The 18,268-nt window shown below is 42.8% G+C and overlaps 1 protein-coding gene across 1 annotated transcript in view; it reads right to left on the bottom strand.

The window, feature by feature from the left end:
- The window catches only part of Kif1b (kinesin family member 1B), a 130,739-nt gene that overhangs the window by 90,547 nt on the left and 21,924 nt on the right, over positions 1-18,268 (bottom strand). The window contains exons 3-5 of the mRNA XM_032894543.1: positions 7,196-7,272; positions 5,393-5,572; positions 2,836-2,901 (exon numbers count right to left, since the gene is read on the bottom strand). Of these exons, the coding sequence (XP_032750434.1) occupies positions 2,836-2,901; positions 5,393-5,572; positions 7,196-7,272 (323 nt within the window). The remainder of the gene's footprint in view (positions 1-2,835; positions 2,902-5,392; positions 5,573-7,195; positions 7,273-18,268) is intronic.

The following is an 18,268-nucleotide window of genomic DNA, read 5'->3' as shown; positions in this document are numbered from 1 at the left end:
ATGGAGCATCTGGTAAGAGAGCAGCAGGGAACTGGGTGTGCCTGCCTGCTTGGAGCTGGGATCCCACATCCGCACAGCACTGTGGCTCCTTTATAGCAAACACTTTGAGCTGAGCAGTCCAGTAACTAATCCTTTGGAATTGACCACAGTGCTATTAACTATGGATATCCACTAGGAGTGGTGGTTAGTCAAAGATGATGGCTTACAAAAGACTTAGGAAGGCTCAAACAATGCACTCCATGCATTCTTGTCCCATCAGCAAGACATGCCTGTAGTGGTGGTGAAGGGACCATGCTGTATTTCCTAGTCTGAAGCAGTACTTGTCTAACCAATTCCCTTTCCTCTAATTCCTTGCTCATAAAACCATCAGGATTTCCACAAAATACCAACATGCTGGCCGTGCCAATGTGAGAAGTTACCCCTCACAGGAAAGCAGCACAGCGTGTTGGCTTCCTAAGATCGGCTGGATGAACTCTCCTCCAGCCTGAACTTTGTGCAAAGCTAAGCAAGTGCTGAATGCCCAGCCCCAAGTGAACTCTGCATCACTCCGTCAAGGCTCAGGGGCACAGTGGAAGAGAGGGCAGAATGACATAAGAACTGGAGGAAGGGGTACAACGCTGCAGAACTCTGGCTTCTGAGCATGAGATGGCCCGGCAGTCACGAGTTCACAAGGTCTGTGATGACGTGCCCGAGACTGTACTGTCAACATCTGCAATGGAAGGGAAGGGAAGCAATTCACAAACCCTCATCCCTCTCTGAGAATTCACAGGCAGCTGAGTTGCTAGAGAGTCGGGCCCATGAGGCTCCATCCTTCCCTGAGGAAATGCTTAATGGTTGCTAAGGAAAAAAAGAGACATTTTCTTCAGCAATGAAGCTGCTGATAAGCTGCCCATGCTTCTGTAAATAACTGCTTAGCCAGGTTCCTGTAACTCCTGTAACTAGACTCAGTGGGTCACACCCTCCCCCTAAGAAAATATGAAGAAAGGACTCACCCCAAAACAGAGAATCAGTAAAAATGGAAGGAAGAAAAAAAGGGTGATAAGAGAGAATATGATCAAGATACACTACATATTCCAGGGACTAAGCCACTACCCAAAGACTATACATGGACTCACCCTGGGCTCCAACTGCATAGGTGGCAATGAATAGCCTAGTAAGAGCACCAGTGGAAGGGGAAGCCCTTGGTCCTACCAAGACTGAACCCCCAGTGAACGGGATTCTTGGGGGGAGGGCGGTAATGGGGGGAGGGTGGGGAAGGGAACACTCACATAGAAGGAGGGGAGAGGTTAGGGGAATGTTGGCCTGGAAACTGGGAAAGGGAATAACATTTGAAATGTAAATAAGAAATACCCAATTTAATAAAGATGGAAAAAAGATACACTACATATGAATACGCAAATACAATGAAACACGTTATACATGTTATCGTGTGCTATTGTATGCTATTGTATTATAATGCAGACTTGTCTAATGGGATTTTCAGATGTTTGCTTATGTGTATGTTTGTGTATCTGCGTGTATACATCCCTGAGAGTGCAGTTGCTGGCAGAGGACAGCAGATGGCATCAGGTCCCCTAGAGCTAGAGTCACAGACCTGTGAGCCACTTGACCTGGTGCTGGGAACCAAACCTGGGTCCTGTGGAAGAGCAGCAAGCACTCTTAATTGCTGAGCCATCTCTCCAGCCCCAATAGTAGGGTTTTTCTTTTCTCATTTTTATGTGTATATGTGGTGGGAAGATGTGTGTGGAACAGGGTTCCATGTTGGGAATCAGCTCATCCTCCACTGTTCCCCTTAGCAGGATCTCGCAATCAGACCCAGAGCGCTCTGATGCAGTTTGCCTTGCTACCTGGCTTCCTTGACATCCTGCCTCTGCCTCTGCCTCTCCCTCTCTGCCTCTCTCTCTGCCTCTCTGCCTCTCTGCCTCTCTCTCTGCCCCTCTGCCCCTCTGCCCCTCTGCCCCTCTGCCCCTCTGCCCCTCTGCCTCTGCCTCTGCCTCTGCCTCTGCCTCTGCCTTATGAGAGGACCACTACCTACTAGGTCTTTATAGAAGTTCTGGGGATCTGAACTGTGGTCCCCACATTCACACATAAGCAAGTATATTAACCACTGAGCCATCTCTTTAGCACCTACGATGGAGGTTTATTGAGTCACAAGGATGAATGAAGTTCTATTAATTGCAGGAAAATGGGTGTAACTAGAGATCATATTAAACAAAATAAACCAGACTCAGAAATTTTAAAAAGTCTAACTTTGATTCTCTATCCTTCATCTACTCCAGTGCTGGAGACTGAGTCCAGGTCCATCGACAAGCAAAGCAAGCATTCTAAGATGGCTACATCCCCAGCCTGAGTCTGGCTTCGAAGGATGCTTCTGTCCTTTATAAAGCTGTAACTTCAGACTTTAAGCACATGGATCTGAAGTGTGGCAAACCACAGCGTGCCACAGTGTGACACTTCCTCAAAGGAAGACTCTTCTGCATCACAGCTCTTTGGGCATACAAACATTAACCCTTACCTTTCTTAATTTAAAAATTTTAAACACACATTTTCAGGGCACCTAAAATAGAACTTTTTTCTTTCATTCTGAGCTGTGCTTCTACACAGCAGTTTAAAAGATCAAGTTTAAGCTGGGCAGGGGCGGTACACACAGTCCTAGCACTCAAGAGGCAGAGGCAGGCACATCTTTGTGAGGTTGAGGCCTGCCGGTTCTACATAGTGAGTTCCACCTACACTGATACACTGAGACCAGGCCTGAATTGAGCAACCCTGTTTTGGGGGGGGTCGGGGGGAGACAGGAAAACAAAAGCCTCTGGTTTCAGGAATAGCTATACTCACCTCCACGGAGTAAGACATATCTTCATTACAGTTGTCATTGATCTTCTCAAAAAGTTCTTCACACAACTAGGAAAGCAGAAGGAAAAGAACTGTGAACAGCCCAGATCAGACTTATTACATCATCCACAGTGTTAGGTGGGTTAATTAATAAGATATTCTTTCTTCTTCTCTCTCTAAATGGACGTCATACACTTGATTTTTTTTTTCTTTTTTTCGGAGCTGGGGACCGAACCCAGGGCCTTGCGGTTGCTAGGCAAGCGCTCTACCACTGAGCTAAATCCCCAACCCGTTGTCATACACTTGAAACAATATTTTAAATAAAAATTATATACTCTGATGGGCTCTGTGTGTGTGTGTGTGTGTGTGTGTGTGTGTGTGTGTGTGTGTGTGGGTGTGTGTGTGTGTGTATTGGTTTGTATATGCTTGGCCCAGGGAGTGGCACTATTAGAAGGTGTGGCCTTGTTGGAGGAAGTGTGTCACTGTGGGGTGGGCTTGGAGACCCTCCTCCTAGTTGCCTGGGGATGCTCAGTCTGTTCTTGGCTTCCTTCAGGTGAAGATGTAGAACTCAGCTCTCCTGCACCATGCCTGCCTGGATGCTGTGATGCTGCCATGCTCCCTCCTTGATGATAATGGACTGAATCTTTGAACCTGTAAGCCAACCCCAGTTAAATGTTGTCCGTTATAAAACTTGGTCATGGTGTCTGTTCACAGCAACAAGACCCTAACTAAGACAGAAGTTGGTACCGGGGACTGGGGTATTGCTGTGATAGGCCTGATCATGCTTTTATTTGGAAGAATGTGGAGTTTGGATTTGGAAAGTAGAGGAATGCTTTTTTTTTTTCCCCCCTCTTCTATTTTTCGGAGCTGGGGACCGAACCCAGGGCCTTGTGCTTGCTAGGCAAGCGCTCTACCACTGAGCTAAATCCCCAACCCCAGAGGAATGCTTTAAATGGGGCTTAATGGGCTATCTTAGTAGGGATTCAGAAATCTTTGTTACTGAGAGTGATTTGAACTGTGCAGACCTGGCCTAAGAGGTTTCAGAGGAGAAGAATTTCAGTGTGTGCTGTAAAGACTACTTTTGTGGTATTTTGGTGAAGAATGTGGCTGCTTTTTACCCTTGTCTGCTTTTTGCCCTAAGAGTGGGCCTAAGTTTAAGGTAAAAAGATTCAGATTAATTAAATAGACAAAAAACTTCTCAGAAAGGCCCATCATAGATTTTGTTCTCTGGTTAAGTCTCAAGAAGAGCATTATGAAAAAAAGGAGTTGAAAATCTTTAGACTACTTTGACATCAGACATGGAAATGGCAGAGTTTGAAGTTTGCCCAGCTGGTTGCCAGTCTTAATTGGGGATTACAGTTAAGTGATTAAAAGGATCTTGGTAGAGACTTTGAATTTTGGACTTTGGGCTTTTAACATTGTTGATTCTGCTATAGATTATGGGGACTTTAAAAGTTGAACTAAGGGGCTGGGGATTTAGATCAGTGGTAGAGCGCTTACCTAGGAAGCGCAAGGCCCTGGGTTCGGTCCCCAGCTCGAAAAAAAAGAACCAAAAAAAAAAAAAAAAAAAAAAAAAAAAAAAAAAAAAAAAATTATGAAGTTTAAATGGTTGAACTAAATGTTTTTTTATTATGCTAAGTTTAAGTATGGCCTCCATAGACTCACGTGTTTGAACAAGCCTAAGGAGACCTGGGAGTGGAAGGTTTTGGTTTGCATAAGCTTGGCCCAAGGAGTGGCACTATTAGAAGGTGTGGTCTTGGGTTGGAGAAAAGGCTCAGCGGTTAAGAGCTCCAACTGTTCTTCCAGAGGTCCTGAGTTCAATCCCCAGCAACCATGTGGTGGCTCATAGACATCTATAATGGGATCTGATGCACTCTTCTGATGTGTCTGAAGACAGCTACAGTGTACTCATATGAATAACATAAATAAAATCTTCAAAAAAAAAAAAAAGAAGGTGTGTTCTTGTTGGAGGAAGTGTGTCACTGGGGTGAGCTTGGAGACCCTCCTCCTGGCTGCCTAGGGATGCTTAGTATCTTCCTGGCTTCCTTTCAGTGAAGATGTAGAACTCAGCTCCTCCTGCACCATGCCTGCCTAGATGCTGCGAGGCTGCCATGTTCCTGCCTTGATGATAATGGACTGAACCTCTGAACCTGTAAGCCAGCCCCAATTAAATGTTGTCCTTTATAAAACTTACATTGAATATGGTGTCTGTTCACAGCAACAAGATCCTAAGACAGGGGGGAAGACACAGTCCTTAGACCAACACTTCCTGAGTGTTCCAACATTCAGGAAAAACTTTAAGAAAAAGGCTGAGAACACTAAAAGATAGGATAATATGGCAGTGCAGAAATGTTTTAGAAAACGTGAACTTTTCCATCTAAGAGTCTATGTATGTACCTGTCAATCTTCCCTCTTGGTAGTGAGCACCTTTGAGGGAAGTAGATGGGTCGTCTACCTTAGCGCCTTGCATATCAGAGGCTCTGAGTATACTTTTGCCAAATGAAAAGCAATCTGAGACGGACAGCGTGGACGGGCATGGATGCTAACGCTGCTGCCTTACCTGTGGGATGATCCCGGCCTGGCTCTCTTCTTGTTTCCCCATCATCGTGTAGGATTTCCCAGCACCGGTCTGCCCATAGGCAAAGATACAGACATTATAGCCTTCGAAGGCATGCAAGAGCATCTCCTTCCCAATGTCATTGTACACGCGGCTCTGAGATGCAAAGCAGGGGTCTTCAGGCTGTGAAGATAGGGAAGTTGTGTTACTAATACTCTTTCCCATACTTGACTGCTTCCATATCTTAAAAAAGGTTTGGAAATGGGCTAGTCATTTAAGCTAGACTACACATTTTGAGAACCATCCATGTACTTTTTTTCCACTTTATACAGACATACAGGAGACACTGTAGAGTTAGAGCTCCACGATTTTCTTAAGAGAAAATCCAAATAACAGACCAGCGGCCAGGCTCACATATGAAACTGCTTCTTTGAACTCACTCTAATAGTGTGGCTGTTTTTAATAAATACAACTTTGTTGAAGAGCAGTTCCATTTCCTCCCTCAGCCCTTTCCTTGATATTAGGCTCTGTGGATAGTTGGAACATCTTTCCTCACAGAGCAGGAAAAACTTTAAATGCCTAAGAAACAGAAGCAAAGAAATGGAAGCAAACTCAGGTTTAGAAGCAGCCTTTAAAAGTCAGCAGATCTGGTTCTTTACTGACTAAAGGTGTCAGGGAAGAATCAAAATGCTTGATGAAAGTGAATATTTTATTCTGTAGGTAGTATTCTCTATATCAAACTAAATTAGGGCTGGGTGAAGTCACAGAGTTGTAATTCCATCACTGTGAAGGAAGAGGCAAGAGTGAGGAACTCAAGGCCAGTCTCACTTTTTCTTTAAGTTTTTGATTTTTGGGTTTTTGAGACAGAGTCTCACTGTGTAGCCCTGGCTGACCTGGATCCTGATCTGCAGACCAGGCTGGCTTTGAACTCACAGAAATCCACCTGCCTCTGTCTCCTGACTGCTGGGTCTAAAAGTGTGTGCCACCGTATCAGAGCTTTAAAACATCTGTCTTTAAAAATTAAAATTAAGATAGATTAAGAGGCTGGGGATATGGCTCCGTGGGTAAGGTGCTTCTGTGCAAACATAAAAGTCTAAGTTTAGAACCCTGGTCCCCACATAAAAGCTGCCCAGAGTAGCACGTATCTTTAACCCTAGTACTGAGACGTAGTCAGGGGGGTCCTAAGGGTCATTGACCAGACAATCTAGCTAGTTGGCGAGCTACAGGTTCAGAGAAATCCTGGCTCAATATGGCGGAAAGTGATAGAGGAGCACACCAGATACCAACCTCTAGCTTCCACATGTGCACACATGCACACCCCGCCACACACACACACACACACACACACACACACACACACACACACACACACAAAACCTGTGAATGAACAAATAAATAATTTTTAAATGAACTCATGAACTGGGAACTTCTTAGCTAGGTGGTGTTGCCCATTCCTGTAATCCCAGCAGTTGAGAAGGTAAGTCAGGAATGCTGCCCCAAGGTTGAAAGTTAGACTGGGATAAACAGTGAGTACAAGGCCAATATGGGCAATGAGATTCTGTCTTAAAAAACAAAAAACCTGGGGTTGGGGATTTGGCTCAGTGGTAGCAAGCACAAGGCCGTGGGTTCGGCCCCCAGCTCCGAAAAAAAAGAACAAAAAAACAAAAAAAAACAAAAAACCCAATACCTCTCCCTGAAACGCACAGAGAACTGATCCCTGACCACACTCAGAAAACTAGAACCGGATCCTGGAACAACTGAAGATAAGGGAAAGACAAAGAAGGAAAAGGGAGGCAGTAGACTCACCGAGGTGTGAGACCAGTAAGAGTAGTCAAAGCTGAAAGACTTTGGTGCTTCCTTTGGGTTCTTTGGGTTGATAATACCTAGAGAATAAAGAGAGTTAATTGTGTTAAATCCTTCAGGTTTATTAGCCCAATATATTATACTGAATGTTTAAATTATCCCAAACAGTACATTTATACTACTGAATCTTAATGGAGCAATCAAAAAACAAAAAAGGTATCATTGTTTGAGAGGCGATGTATACTGGAATAGACACACACACACACACACACACACACACACACGTGCGCGTGCATGCAAAATCATACCACAACACTCATTTGGGTGTTACTAGTATTCAGAACAGAGCCTAGTATGTAACAGCTTCTCAAATCTTCCAGAACTGAATGTTTGTCCTCCCTTGCTAAGTAAGCAGCTAAAATTTAGCAGTTTCTATTTAAAAGTACATCATAAGGTATGAAATATTTCAACCTGTTAGAAATGAAAATTAGATAGGTATGGTTACATTAAGCCAACCAATGCGAAACAAAGGCTGTAAAGTGTTTGCTATCTACCTCAAAAAAGTATTTGGTAATGAAAAAAGAAAAGCACGGTGAAGTTTGGGTTTCTAAAACCCCCAGCAGACAACCTGTAATCTATTACATGTATATGTGTGCATGGGTGTTTATGTGGAACCACAGAGCATAAGATCATAAATCTCGCTACACATTGAACATGACTTCTCACGTCACTCATGCCACCATACCACATGGAAGCAACTGACTGAATGCTGAGGCTTACTCCGTCCTTTCTCATATAGACAAAGCTTTATCGCCTCATATTTCATAAGAGACAGACACTCCCAAACATGTGATCAGAAAGTCTCCTCTAAGACTGCACAACTCAACCAGCTCATTTCGCCGAGGCAAGGCTACATCCCAAACTATCAGTGAAAACAGGATTAAAGCGTCAATGTGTCTTGGGCAGCTGGTGAAGAGGACACAAACAGCAACCGTTGCTATGGTGCTCAGCTCTCCCTCTTGCTGGATTCCTCTGGGTACAACTGCATACTTATGTTCCAACCTCAAACGCTGACAGAGTATTAATAAGGCTCACATTACACATAATCATGTGACCAAAGAACATGGTTCTAGAAAGAACATCTCCCTACAAATACATGGTAATCTAATCAAAGTCTAACAAAAGAGTACGAGACCAGCCCGCATCTGAAGGCATAATTACTCCAACCCATAAGTCTTTTGTGTTTAGTAACCTTTTTATCCTCCCAACCACTCAATGAGGCAAATGTTTTCTCATCATTTTATAAAGAAACCATCACAGAAAAGTTTAATACTCTTTAGCCCAGAGATGGCAGCAGCAGATCTAGAATCTGACTCTGCAGAACTGCCATAATTAGCTTTCCACACTCACAAAGACTGCCAGGGTGAAACCGGAGGCATTTTATGTTTTTGTTTATGTACATGGCTATATGCATATAGCTACCCCCTGAATTAAACCATAGGCACTGTTTAAAAACACTCTTTATTTACTTAAAGTTTCCCTGTTTTAACAATAAGACAACAAATTACCAAGAAAATAAAAATTAGAGTCCGAGCTAAAAAACCAGCAAGAACGATGAGGTGGAGGCACGGCCCTTGAGTAGGCCCTAAACACTCAAAAGACAGTTAATAAACGTCTCTGACATCTAGAAATTGGCTGTTATCACACACTTAAGTTAGCAGTTCTGTCAGAACATGAAAAAGTACAAATTCTCAGAGCCTATATACCTTGACTTGTCATTTCCCTGAAGGGAAAAACAGAACACAATCTACGTCGGAGTGTAGCATGCTCACACAAAATCCTTTTCTTCCTCCTTAGCAAGCTTTTCTCCCTGTCTCTGAAGCTTCTTACAGTAATACAACCAACCTGGGTTTCTTGTTTGTTTGTCTGCACAGTGCTGGGGACTGAGGCCACGGCTTTGCACATGCTAAGCAAGAATGCTAGAATTTTGCTACATTCCCAGCCCCACCCTGGTTTTTTTTAAATCACCACCTGTTTCAACAATAAACAGAAATGCACGGTCTTTCAACAGTTCTTTACAAGGCTTAGGAGCTAGCTCAGTAGCTTCCTAGCCCATGTGAGACCCCAGGCTCGATCTCTAGCCACACACACAGTATAATTATAAATAGTTTTCATAAAAGATACTAAATCTATCGATGTTTGAAATATTTCAGTTCCCAAATAAAAAATAGTAATTCCTGCTTTTTTTAAAAAAAATTTCAATTCTCTGTGTCTGGTTGATTTGTTTGCATGTGACTGCATCTTGCGCCTGCCAAGTGCCAGAAAGGCTGGAAGAGGGCATCAGATCCCCTGGACCCACAGCTATAGATGGTTGTCCGCCACAGAATGCGTGCTGGGATTGAACTGGTCCTCTGGAAGAGAGCCTACTGCTCTTACCCACTGAGCCATCTCTCCAGCCCCTATGTTCTACTTCTTAAGTTCTGTATCTATACAATTTTTTTTTTATTTTTTAAACTTGCATGGGAGTTGTGCCTGCATTTCTGTTTATGCACCATTTACATGCCTGGTGGCAGAGAGCAAGAAGAATGTTGGGTGCCTTAGAGCCGAAGTTACAGATGGTGTGACCCACCCTGTAGGGACTGGAAATCAACCCAGGTCCTCTGAAGTCCTCTTAACCACCGAGCCACCGAGCCACCGAGCCAGCCATAGCATAGTCTTGTTTTGGATTGGTTTTCGTGTGTGTGTGTGTGTGTGTGTGTGTGTGTGTGTGTGTGTGTGTTTAGGGGTATGTGAGTTCTGATCCCTTGCAACTGGAGTTACAGGCAGTTGTGAGCCACCCAGTGTAGATGCTAAGAACCAAACTTAAATCTTCTGCAAGAGTAGTACATATTCAAAACCAATGAGCACTCCCCATACCTTCTTTTTGAGATTTAGCTTATATTTTTACATTTTGTGCTTTGTGTTTTTAAATGTATTATCTCCAATATTAAAACATTTCCTAATTGAAAACATGAACATATTTCTATAATAAACACTGGCAGAATGGTGAGGCAAGGATCTCATAGCCCAGGCTAACCTAAAAGTTATCTTCCTTCTACCTCCCCCTCCTGAATGCTTGTTACAGACACCACCAAAATTCAGCCTTATTCAAAGCTGCTTTCTAAGTCCTCCTTTATAAATCTGAAAAGCAGCTACACCTAAGGTCTGAATGTATCTTTCTTCCCATATCAAAAGGAACAATGACCCCTTATCCAGAAATTTTTCACACTTTGCCTTTGGGTTCAAATTCTCATGCCACAGTCAATACTGTTTACCCAAAGGAGCAGGACGGTGTCGCTATCTACAGTATAGATGAACATCTTTAAAACGACAATCACACATGTCTCAAAGGCCTCCGTTGGTTTAGTAAGAACCAGAGCTGATCCTGTTCTCTCTCTTGCAGTCACTTCGGGTTAAGATTAGCCTCAGAGGAGCTGCGGAGATGGCACAGCAGTTAGGTGCTCACCACTCTTGCAAAGGACTGGGTTCAGTAGGTACCCAGCACCCTCATGGTGGTGCATAACCACCTGTAATTCCGGTTCCCCAGAGTCTGACAACTGCTGGATTCTCTGGGCTCCTACATGAATAAACTTCACAGGTACATACACATAAATAAAAACAATTTTAAAAAACCCTAAACTTAGAGACTAGCAAGATGGCTTAGCAGGGAAAGACACTTGCCATCAAGAGACAACCTGGGGGTGGGGGTGGAGGTGGGATGGTTGGAGGGGTGGCTCAGTGGTTAAGAGCACTTCCCAAGATCCTGAGTTCAGTTCCCACCAACTACATGGTGGCTCGCATCTGTAATGGGATCAGATGACCTCTTCTGGTGTATCTGAATAAATAAATTAATTTAAAAACAACAACAACAAAACATCAAAAAAAAACCCCAACCCTGGTTTGGTCCCTGGGATGCACATGATAGGAGAGAACTGACCCCTCAAGTTCTTCCCTGAGCTCCACACATACACCATGGTGTACGTACGCATGCATGGGTTTACACTCACACAATAAACTAATGTAAAATCCTCAACCTTCCAAAGTCTGTTAAATACTCTATTTTACTCCACCCCCTCCTCCTTCCCCCTCTCCTGCTTTCCAATTGTGTTACCACAGCATAAATATACAAATGTTTTCACTAGTGAACCCAGGAGGCAAGGCGGCTAAAAGATTTGTATTTAAAACCCTTTTTATTCTGCAGAATAAATTTGTTTATCTAATATCTCGAAGTCGCTAATGTAGTAATTATACTGTTGTCGACAAACTACCAAGGCTCTGCCTACAACTGTAATTAACATATCAGTGTGGAGCTCTGTAACTTTATATTAACTTTTCTCAAAACCATGTTTAGGATATTCTCAAAAAGCATGTTTGGGTTCGTTAAAAATCCTAGTGATAGGCTAGGCATGTTGGCTTGTGCCTGTACTCATACCACTCAGGAAGCAGAGGCAGGAGGGGTGTGTGTGTGTAGACATCTAAGGCTGCACAGTATGACTCTGCCTCAAAGCAAAAAGCCCAGTGATACCAGAGTAGATACCATCTATCATAAGCATCCTATGTCAAAAATTAAGGGAAAAAAAGAGCAAAAAAAAAATATCTGCCATTTATATTTCAAAACCATGAAATCAAAACCTAAAGCCATAACCTTTTAGAGTCTTCTGCCAATACAGTAAAAGGGGCAGAAAACATAAGGTAGATTTGAACAAAATACATATAATCATAGAGTGCTTTAACCATTTAAAATAACTACATCTTTAATGTGACTTAAAAAAATAATAAAAAGACAGGTGTAAGTATATTATATATACTCAATCCTGAAGAGCTAAAAAGAATATTTATTTATTTATTTGTTTGTTTGTTTGTTTATGTATTTATTTATAGTAAGAAAAGAAGCTAGGTAGGAGTGGTGGCAGCATCTTAATCCCAGTTTCCCAAAGGAAGAGTTCAAGGTGAGCTTTGTCTACCTAGTGAGTTTCAGGACAGCCAGGGCTACATAAAAAGACTCTGTCTCAAAGGAAAGGGGGCAGGGGTGGTGGTGGAGGTGGAAAGATAAGAAAACAAGCTACACCTCTTCTAGTTCCGGGGAATCTGACCTCTCTTCTAGCCTCCACAGGCATCAGGAGACATACATGCACGCAAGAAAATAAAATAGAATAAAATTGAGAACACACTTGCTTTATAGTATCTTTTAAAATTCTAAAAGCTAGGGGTTGGGGATTTAGCTCAGTGGTAGAGCGCTTGCCTAGCAAGCGCAAGGCCCTGGGTTCGGTCCCCAGCTCCGGGGGAAAAAAAAAAAAAAAAATTCTAAAAGCTAGATATGGTGGCTCAGGAGATCAAAGCAGGCAGATTGAAAGGTGAAGCCAGCCTCAACTACACAGTGAGACCCTACACTCTCCCTACACCCCGCCCCCCCAAGAAACAGCTCATCTTCCTAAGCAAATATTGAACAATTTTAGGAGATGAAGTGAGGGCCAAGAGATGGCCCAGGGGTGAAGGTAGCAGCCACATAAAGAAATACTCACCAGAGTCCACATAAAAGGGTGCAACGTGGGAACCGACAGACAGCTGAGCAGTAAGGGGCACTGGCTGCTCAACTCTGAGGCCTGGAGTTCAGATCCCAGCACCCAAGTCAGGCAGCTCACTAACATCTGTAACTCTTGCTCCCAGGGATCTGATGCCTGTAGCCTCCACAGGCACCACAAACACAGACGTGCACACACATAAACAAACCACAAAGACCAAGGAGCCTGGCAAATATGGGACAACAGCAGAATCAAGAGAAATGCCTCAATAAAGGAGAAAGAGGAGAACCAACTCCAGAACCATTTCCTCACTGCACTCTCTGCTCTGCCAAACAAAGGGCTTCTGTAACCTCCTATCTTTCCCTTCTCCACTTCCTTGTAAAGATGCTCCTCTTCCGTGCTTTCCAACAGGCATCAAACCACTTCAATCACTTTATCTCTAAAAGAAAACTAAAAATTCTAAAAGCTTCCTCTGCTTGCTGAATAACAATAAACCCAATTTCCTGCTTATACCCACATCACCCACATTACTAAACAATACGGCTCTGAACAATATTTAGTCTACCACAATGCACAATCCTTGACAGCAAACACTGAATGCTCACCTTCCCTAACAGAAGTTAACCCTCCACTTCAGACCTCACTGCGTTACCAAAAGCAATCACAGCACCTTGCTATTGGCATGGATTTTTTTTTTTTTAAATTCACTCTAAAATGGAAAGTAGAAAACAAAGATCAGGTTTCCTAGCAGATCTTATTGCTGGGACAGCCTAGGGGCACACATCTTTAATCCCAGCACTCAGAAGGCAGAGGCAGGCAGGTAAATCTCAGGCCAGCCTACTTTACAAAGGTTTTCCCGATGAGCCAAGGCAAAAAGAGCTTTCCCATGGAGGTCAGAAGGAGGTGTGGGATTCCCCTAGATCCAGAGTACTGGATAGCTGTGAGTCACGCACCCCAGTGAGTGATAGGAAATGAACCAGGTCTTCTGCAAGAGCAACAAGTGCTCTTAACTGCTGAGCCATCTCTCCAGCCCAGCTGTCTCCTACATAGCTGTTTCGGTATGAAAACAATGGAAGCAATTTAAAAGCTTATATATAATAAAGTCCGTTCTTGGGCCAGTAAGAGGTGCTGGCACTTGCCACCAAGTCTGATGAACCATTTTTGATTCCCAGAACCCACATGGAGGAAGGAGAGAACCAACTCCCAAGAGTTGCACTCTGACTCCACGTCTGTACTGTGGCACAAATACTGCCTCCCCACACAAAACAAATAATTAATGCAATATAAAATTTTTAATGGAGTTCTTGGGCCAGCAAGAAAGCTCAGCAGGTAGGAGAACCGTCCATGTAAGCCTGATTACCTGAACTGGATCTCTAGGACCCACAAATAACAGGAGAGACAAAAGTGACACTCCATGGTTGTTCTCTGAGCACCATGGCACAGCAGACATGTGCCCCTCGGTCACCACACACACACACACACACATACACATGTGAGCATGCGCATACAGAGCGGAATGCATTTGAATAAATGAATGAATGAAAAGCAGTTCCAAATATACACAGAAAAACTCTAATCCAACCTATGCATAATTATTGCTGACTTTAAACTTACATTTCTGGCTAGCAAAATGGCTCGACCAGTAAGGATGCTTACCACTGAGCCTTATTATGAGTTCAACCCCTGGAATCCACAAAGTAAAAAGAGGAATGACTCACAAGGTATCTCTGACCCCCACACAAGTGCATGCACGCATATACGCACGCATTGACATACACACAAAAAATAAAATAAATGCAAAAGAATTAAACTCTGACTAAAAACAACTTTGGTACTAAGATTCAGCACAAAAATTATTTTTCAAATATCATTCTACAAGTATATATCATTGTATTTGATTCTAATAAATGGTCTTTCCTGGGCCAGACAGTTGGGAAGACATTAGCAACGGTTTTCTCCCCGTTTACTGACTCTGGAAACTGAAGCCTCTGCCTCACGTGGTATGTATGCAGTGGCTATATCAGTGAGCTACATCGAGCTCAGGATCTCCATTCAACAAAGGAAGAGCCTAAGACTCAAGAGTCTGAAATAAACGATGACAAATGAAACACTGACCATAAGTACAAAAGAACACGAGCTACTGAAACCATGAGGCGCTGGTTGGGCAGGCTTGACTTCATGCAGGCTAAGCACAGGCTGAGCTACCCCTGAGCTAGCTCTGGAATGGCACTGTTTTCTGACAGCTTCTCATTATGCAGCTGTGACTGGCCTCAGGCTCATTAAGTAGCCCAGCCTAACCCGAAAACCCAGATCTCTTGCCTCAACCTTACAGGTCTAAGTCTAGATGAAATCATGGTCTTGAAGAATATTCAAAAAAAGGGAAAGGCATCCAACAGACTGATAAGTGCCAGACCATTTCAATGGTTTCATTCGGTAAAGGAAAACCACTGTACAAACTATGTTATTCTCACTGAAAATGGAGAAAATAAAAGAGCCCTATTTCTAGTCTTGTTTTTTTTGTCTTGATATTTTAGAGACCGGTTTCTCTGTGTAGCTTGGGCTGTGCTATAACTAGCTCTGTAGGTCAGACTCAAACAAACACATCTGCCTGCCTCTGTGCTGGGATCAAAGGTGTGCACCATTACAGCCCGGCTGTACGGCTGTAGATACCACTGTTAAGAACAGAAATAAGAAGGAAAAAAAGGCAGCCAGATATCTGTGAGTTCTAGACCAGCATGGCTTAGAAAAACAAAACAAAAAAGGTTCATTCTATCTATCTATCTATCTATCTATCTATCTATCTATCTATCTATCTATCTATTCATTCTATCTACTTATCAATTATGACTAAAGAGAAAGATAAAACAAATTCTATTTAGTGAATACTTACTATTAAAGGTACAATGGATATGAAACATAACCTCAGAACCCCTCCAAATTTATGGGACCACTGCACAAAGTAAAAGCCTATACGTCAGACTTTGTCCAACAGGCCAGGCCTGCAATAAAGACATGAGTAGGATCATCACAGGCCAATTAAAGAGTCCTCAGAGAGTAAACCAAGCATCTACCTACTCTCATCTGCTGAGAAATGGATGAGAAAGTCTGGCTAGATGCTCAGTGAGTAAAAGTATTTGCTATGAAGCCTGATGACCCAAGTTTGATTCTTGGAACCCACAAGAGAGAAAGAAAGAATCACCTCCCTAAGTTGTCCCACACACACACACACACACACAAATAAGTAATATATTATGGATAAACACCCATAATACCTATAGAGTAATATATCTATAACTACAACATCTACAGGATAACTATTCTAACACTACCCAGTATTTCCTAATATAGAAAATAATTGCAACACTGACAATTACTGCTGCAAAGTGACAGTTAAATCCAAAGAATCCTCTTTTGTTTGTAGAAGCAGCCAAAAAAAATACATCATCTCTCTCTTCCTCAATGCAGTGTTATAAATAGAACTCCACAGCAGGCACCTCCAAATAAATACAAGATAGACCACACACACACACACACCACACACACAACACACACACACACAGACCACACACACAACACACACACCACACACACACCACACACACACACACACACACAAAACACAACACACACACACAAACACACACACAACACACACACACACACACACACACACACACACACACACACAACAGGTTCCAACAATACTATTCTATTAAATTGTGTTCATAAAGTCAACTAACCCTTGGAAACAATTAGATAAATAGAAACAGAAGAAATAGTTCTAATTTACCAAAACCATTATTATTTTTATCCCATATAAATATGTCTCAACATGATATGCTCAAGTAATCAAAAATAGTAAGACTTCTTAGGCAAAATGAAAAGAAAAAAAAAACAGAAGTATCACTCAGTTAGCAAAGTTCTTGTCTAAACCGCAGCAACTCATACACTAGACAATAATGCCTGCCTCTAACACCAGCCTTCAGCAGATGGAACAGGAGGAGTTAGAGGCCAGCCTGGGTTACAAGAGACACTGTTCAAGAAGGAAAGGAAGGAGAGGAGAGAGAGAACGGGATATTCCTGACACTTGTCTATAAATGAGAGCACAATCTAATCTTTATGATCCTGAACTTTAGCCTAGAAGGGGGAAGCAATGTAAATATAGGGGTACAGGGCCAGCAAGATGGCTCAGTGAGTAAAGGTGCTTGCCCATGAAAGCCTGACAGCCTCCGTTCAAGCTCCAGAACCCATCAAAGAGTGAAAGGAAAAAGCATCTGAAGTTGTTCTCTGACCCCCACACTCACAGAGTCATACACACTTGTTACACACACACACACATACACACACACACACACACACACACACACACACACACACAGAGTGATAGGCAGGTAGTTAGGTAGATGATAGATAGATAGACAGGCAGACAGGCAGACAGACAGACAGATCGATCGATCAGTATATAAGTAAACTGGGAGTGCTGCAGAAGGACCAGAGGGGAAAGGTCCACCACAAAGTCAGCCAACGCACAAGCCTGTGCACAAGAAAGGTGGCCTTGAAGATCCCAGTCTTCCCCACCCTTGACACCACTGAGGAAAGAGAAGGCCCCTGACCTGGGCATTCTCTTACTTTTGTGAAACATTTAATCAAGTAGACTTGTGGCTTTAGAAGTAACTAGTCCCCTCTCTGAGAAAGGAAGGAGGCAAATGTAGCGGGAAGACTTCAGGAGGAGCAGGCTGTGGAGCAAGGCTGCGCCTGGACAAGCGGACCCTAACCTGCTGCAGACAGGTACGGAGGACCCAACCCCTTTCTACATGACTGATCCATTCCTAACAGAAAAAAATCATACAAACTTAAGAGCATTCCTTCCTACAAGTGTGTAGTGGCTCCCAATTGCAAACCTAGCACTCAGGAGACTGAGGTAAAATAACCATGGGTATCAGACCAGCCTAGGTTAGAGAGTAAGGCCTGTCTCAAAAAAGCAAACTAATCAAATAAAAGCATTCTCTTCCACATCAGTCCTTCTCAAATCCCCACAGTGGTCATGCCCTTATTTTCAATTAGTCGACCTGGAACATTCTCTGTGTCTGCTGTGATGTGCATCATCTGGTTTAGAAATGCATATGTATCAATAGGAAAGCCTTTAAAAATGCAGTGTAAGCAAACAAGAAAAAACAACACATAACTACTTCTATTCTACTGGGCTTAAGCATTAAAGAATAAAAATGTTAAGATTCTAGTCAAAGGAAGACAGATGAACAGATTTCCCCAAGAGCAAGACAGAATTCTACAAAAGACAAAACAAAATATTACAGTTCAATTCTGCACACTATGAGAAAACCAGCTCTCCCCACCTCCTCTTTGTCTGAGGGAATGTGTATGCATCCAGTGTCTCCAAACTTACACACATAATTAAGCATGATTGTTAAAAGCTAAATCATTACTTTTGACCCATTTTCCTTTCTACTAAGTAGACCAAAAAAAATTTAAATGGATATTACTGAGCAAAGCCATT

The sequence above is a fragment of the Rattus rattus genome, chromosome 1 (assembly GCF_011064425.1).
Source record: "Rattus rattus isolate New Zealand chromosome 1, Rrattus_CSIRO_v1, whole genome shotgun sequence".
Taxonomy (NCBI): domain Eukaryota; kingdom Metazoa; phylum Chordata; class Mammalia; order Rodentia; family Muridae; genus Rattus; species Rattus rattus.
The sequence above is the reverse complement of the archived record's forward strand: the minus strand, read 5'-3'. Positions and strand labels throughout refer to the sequence as shown.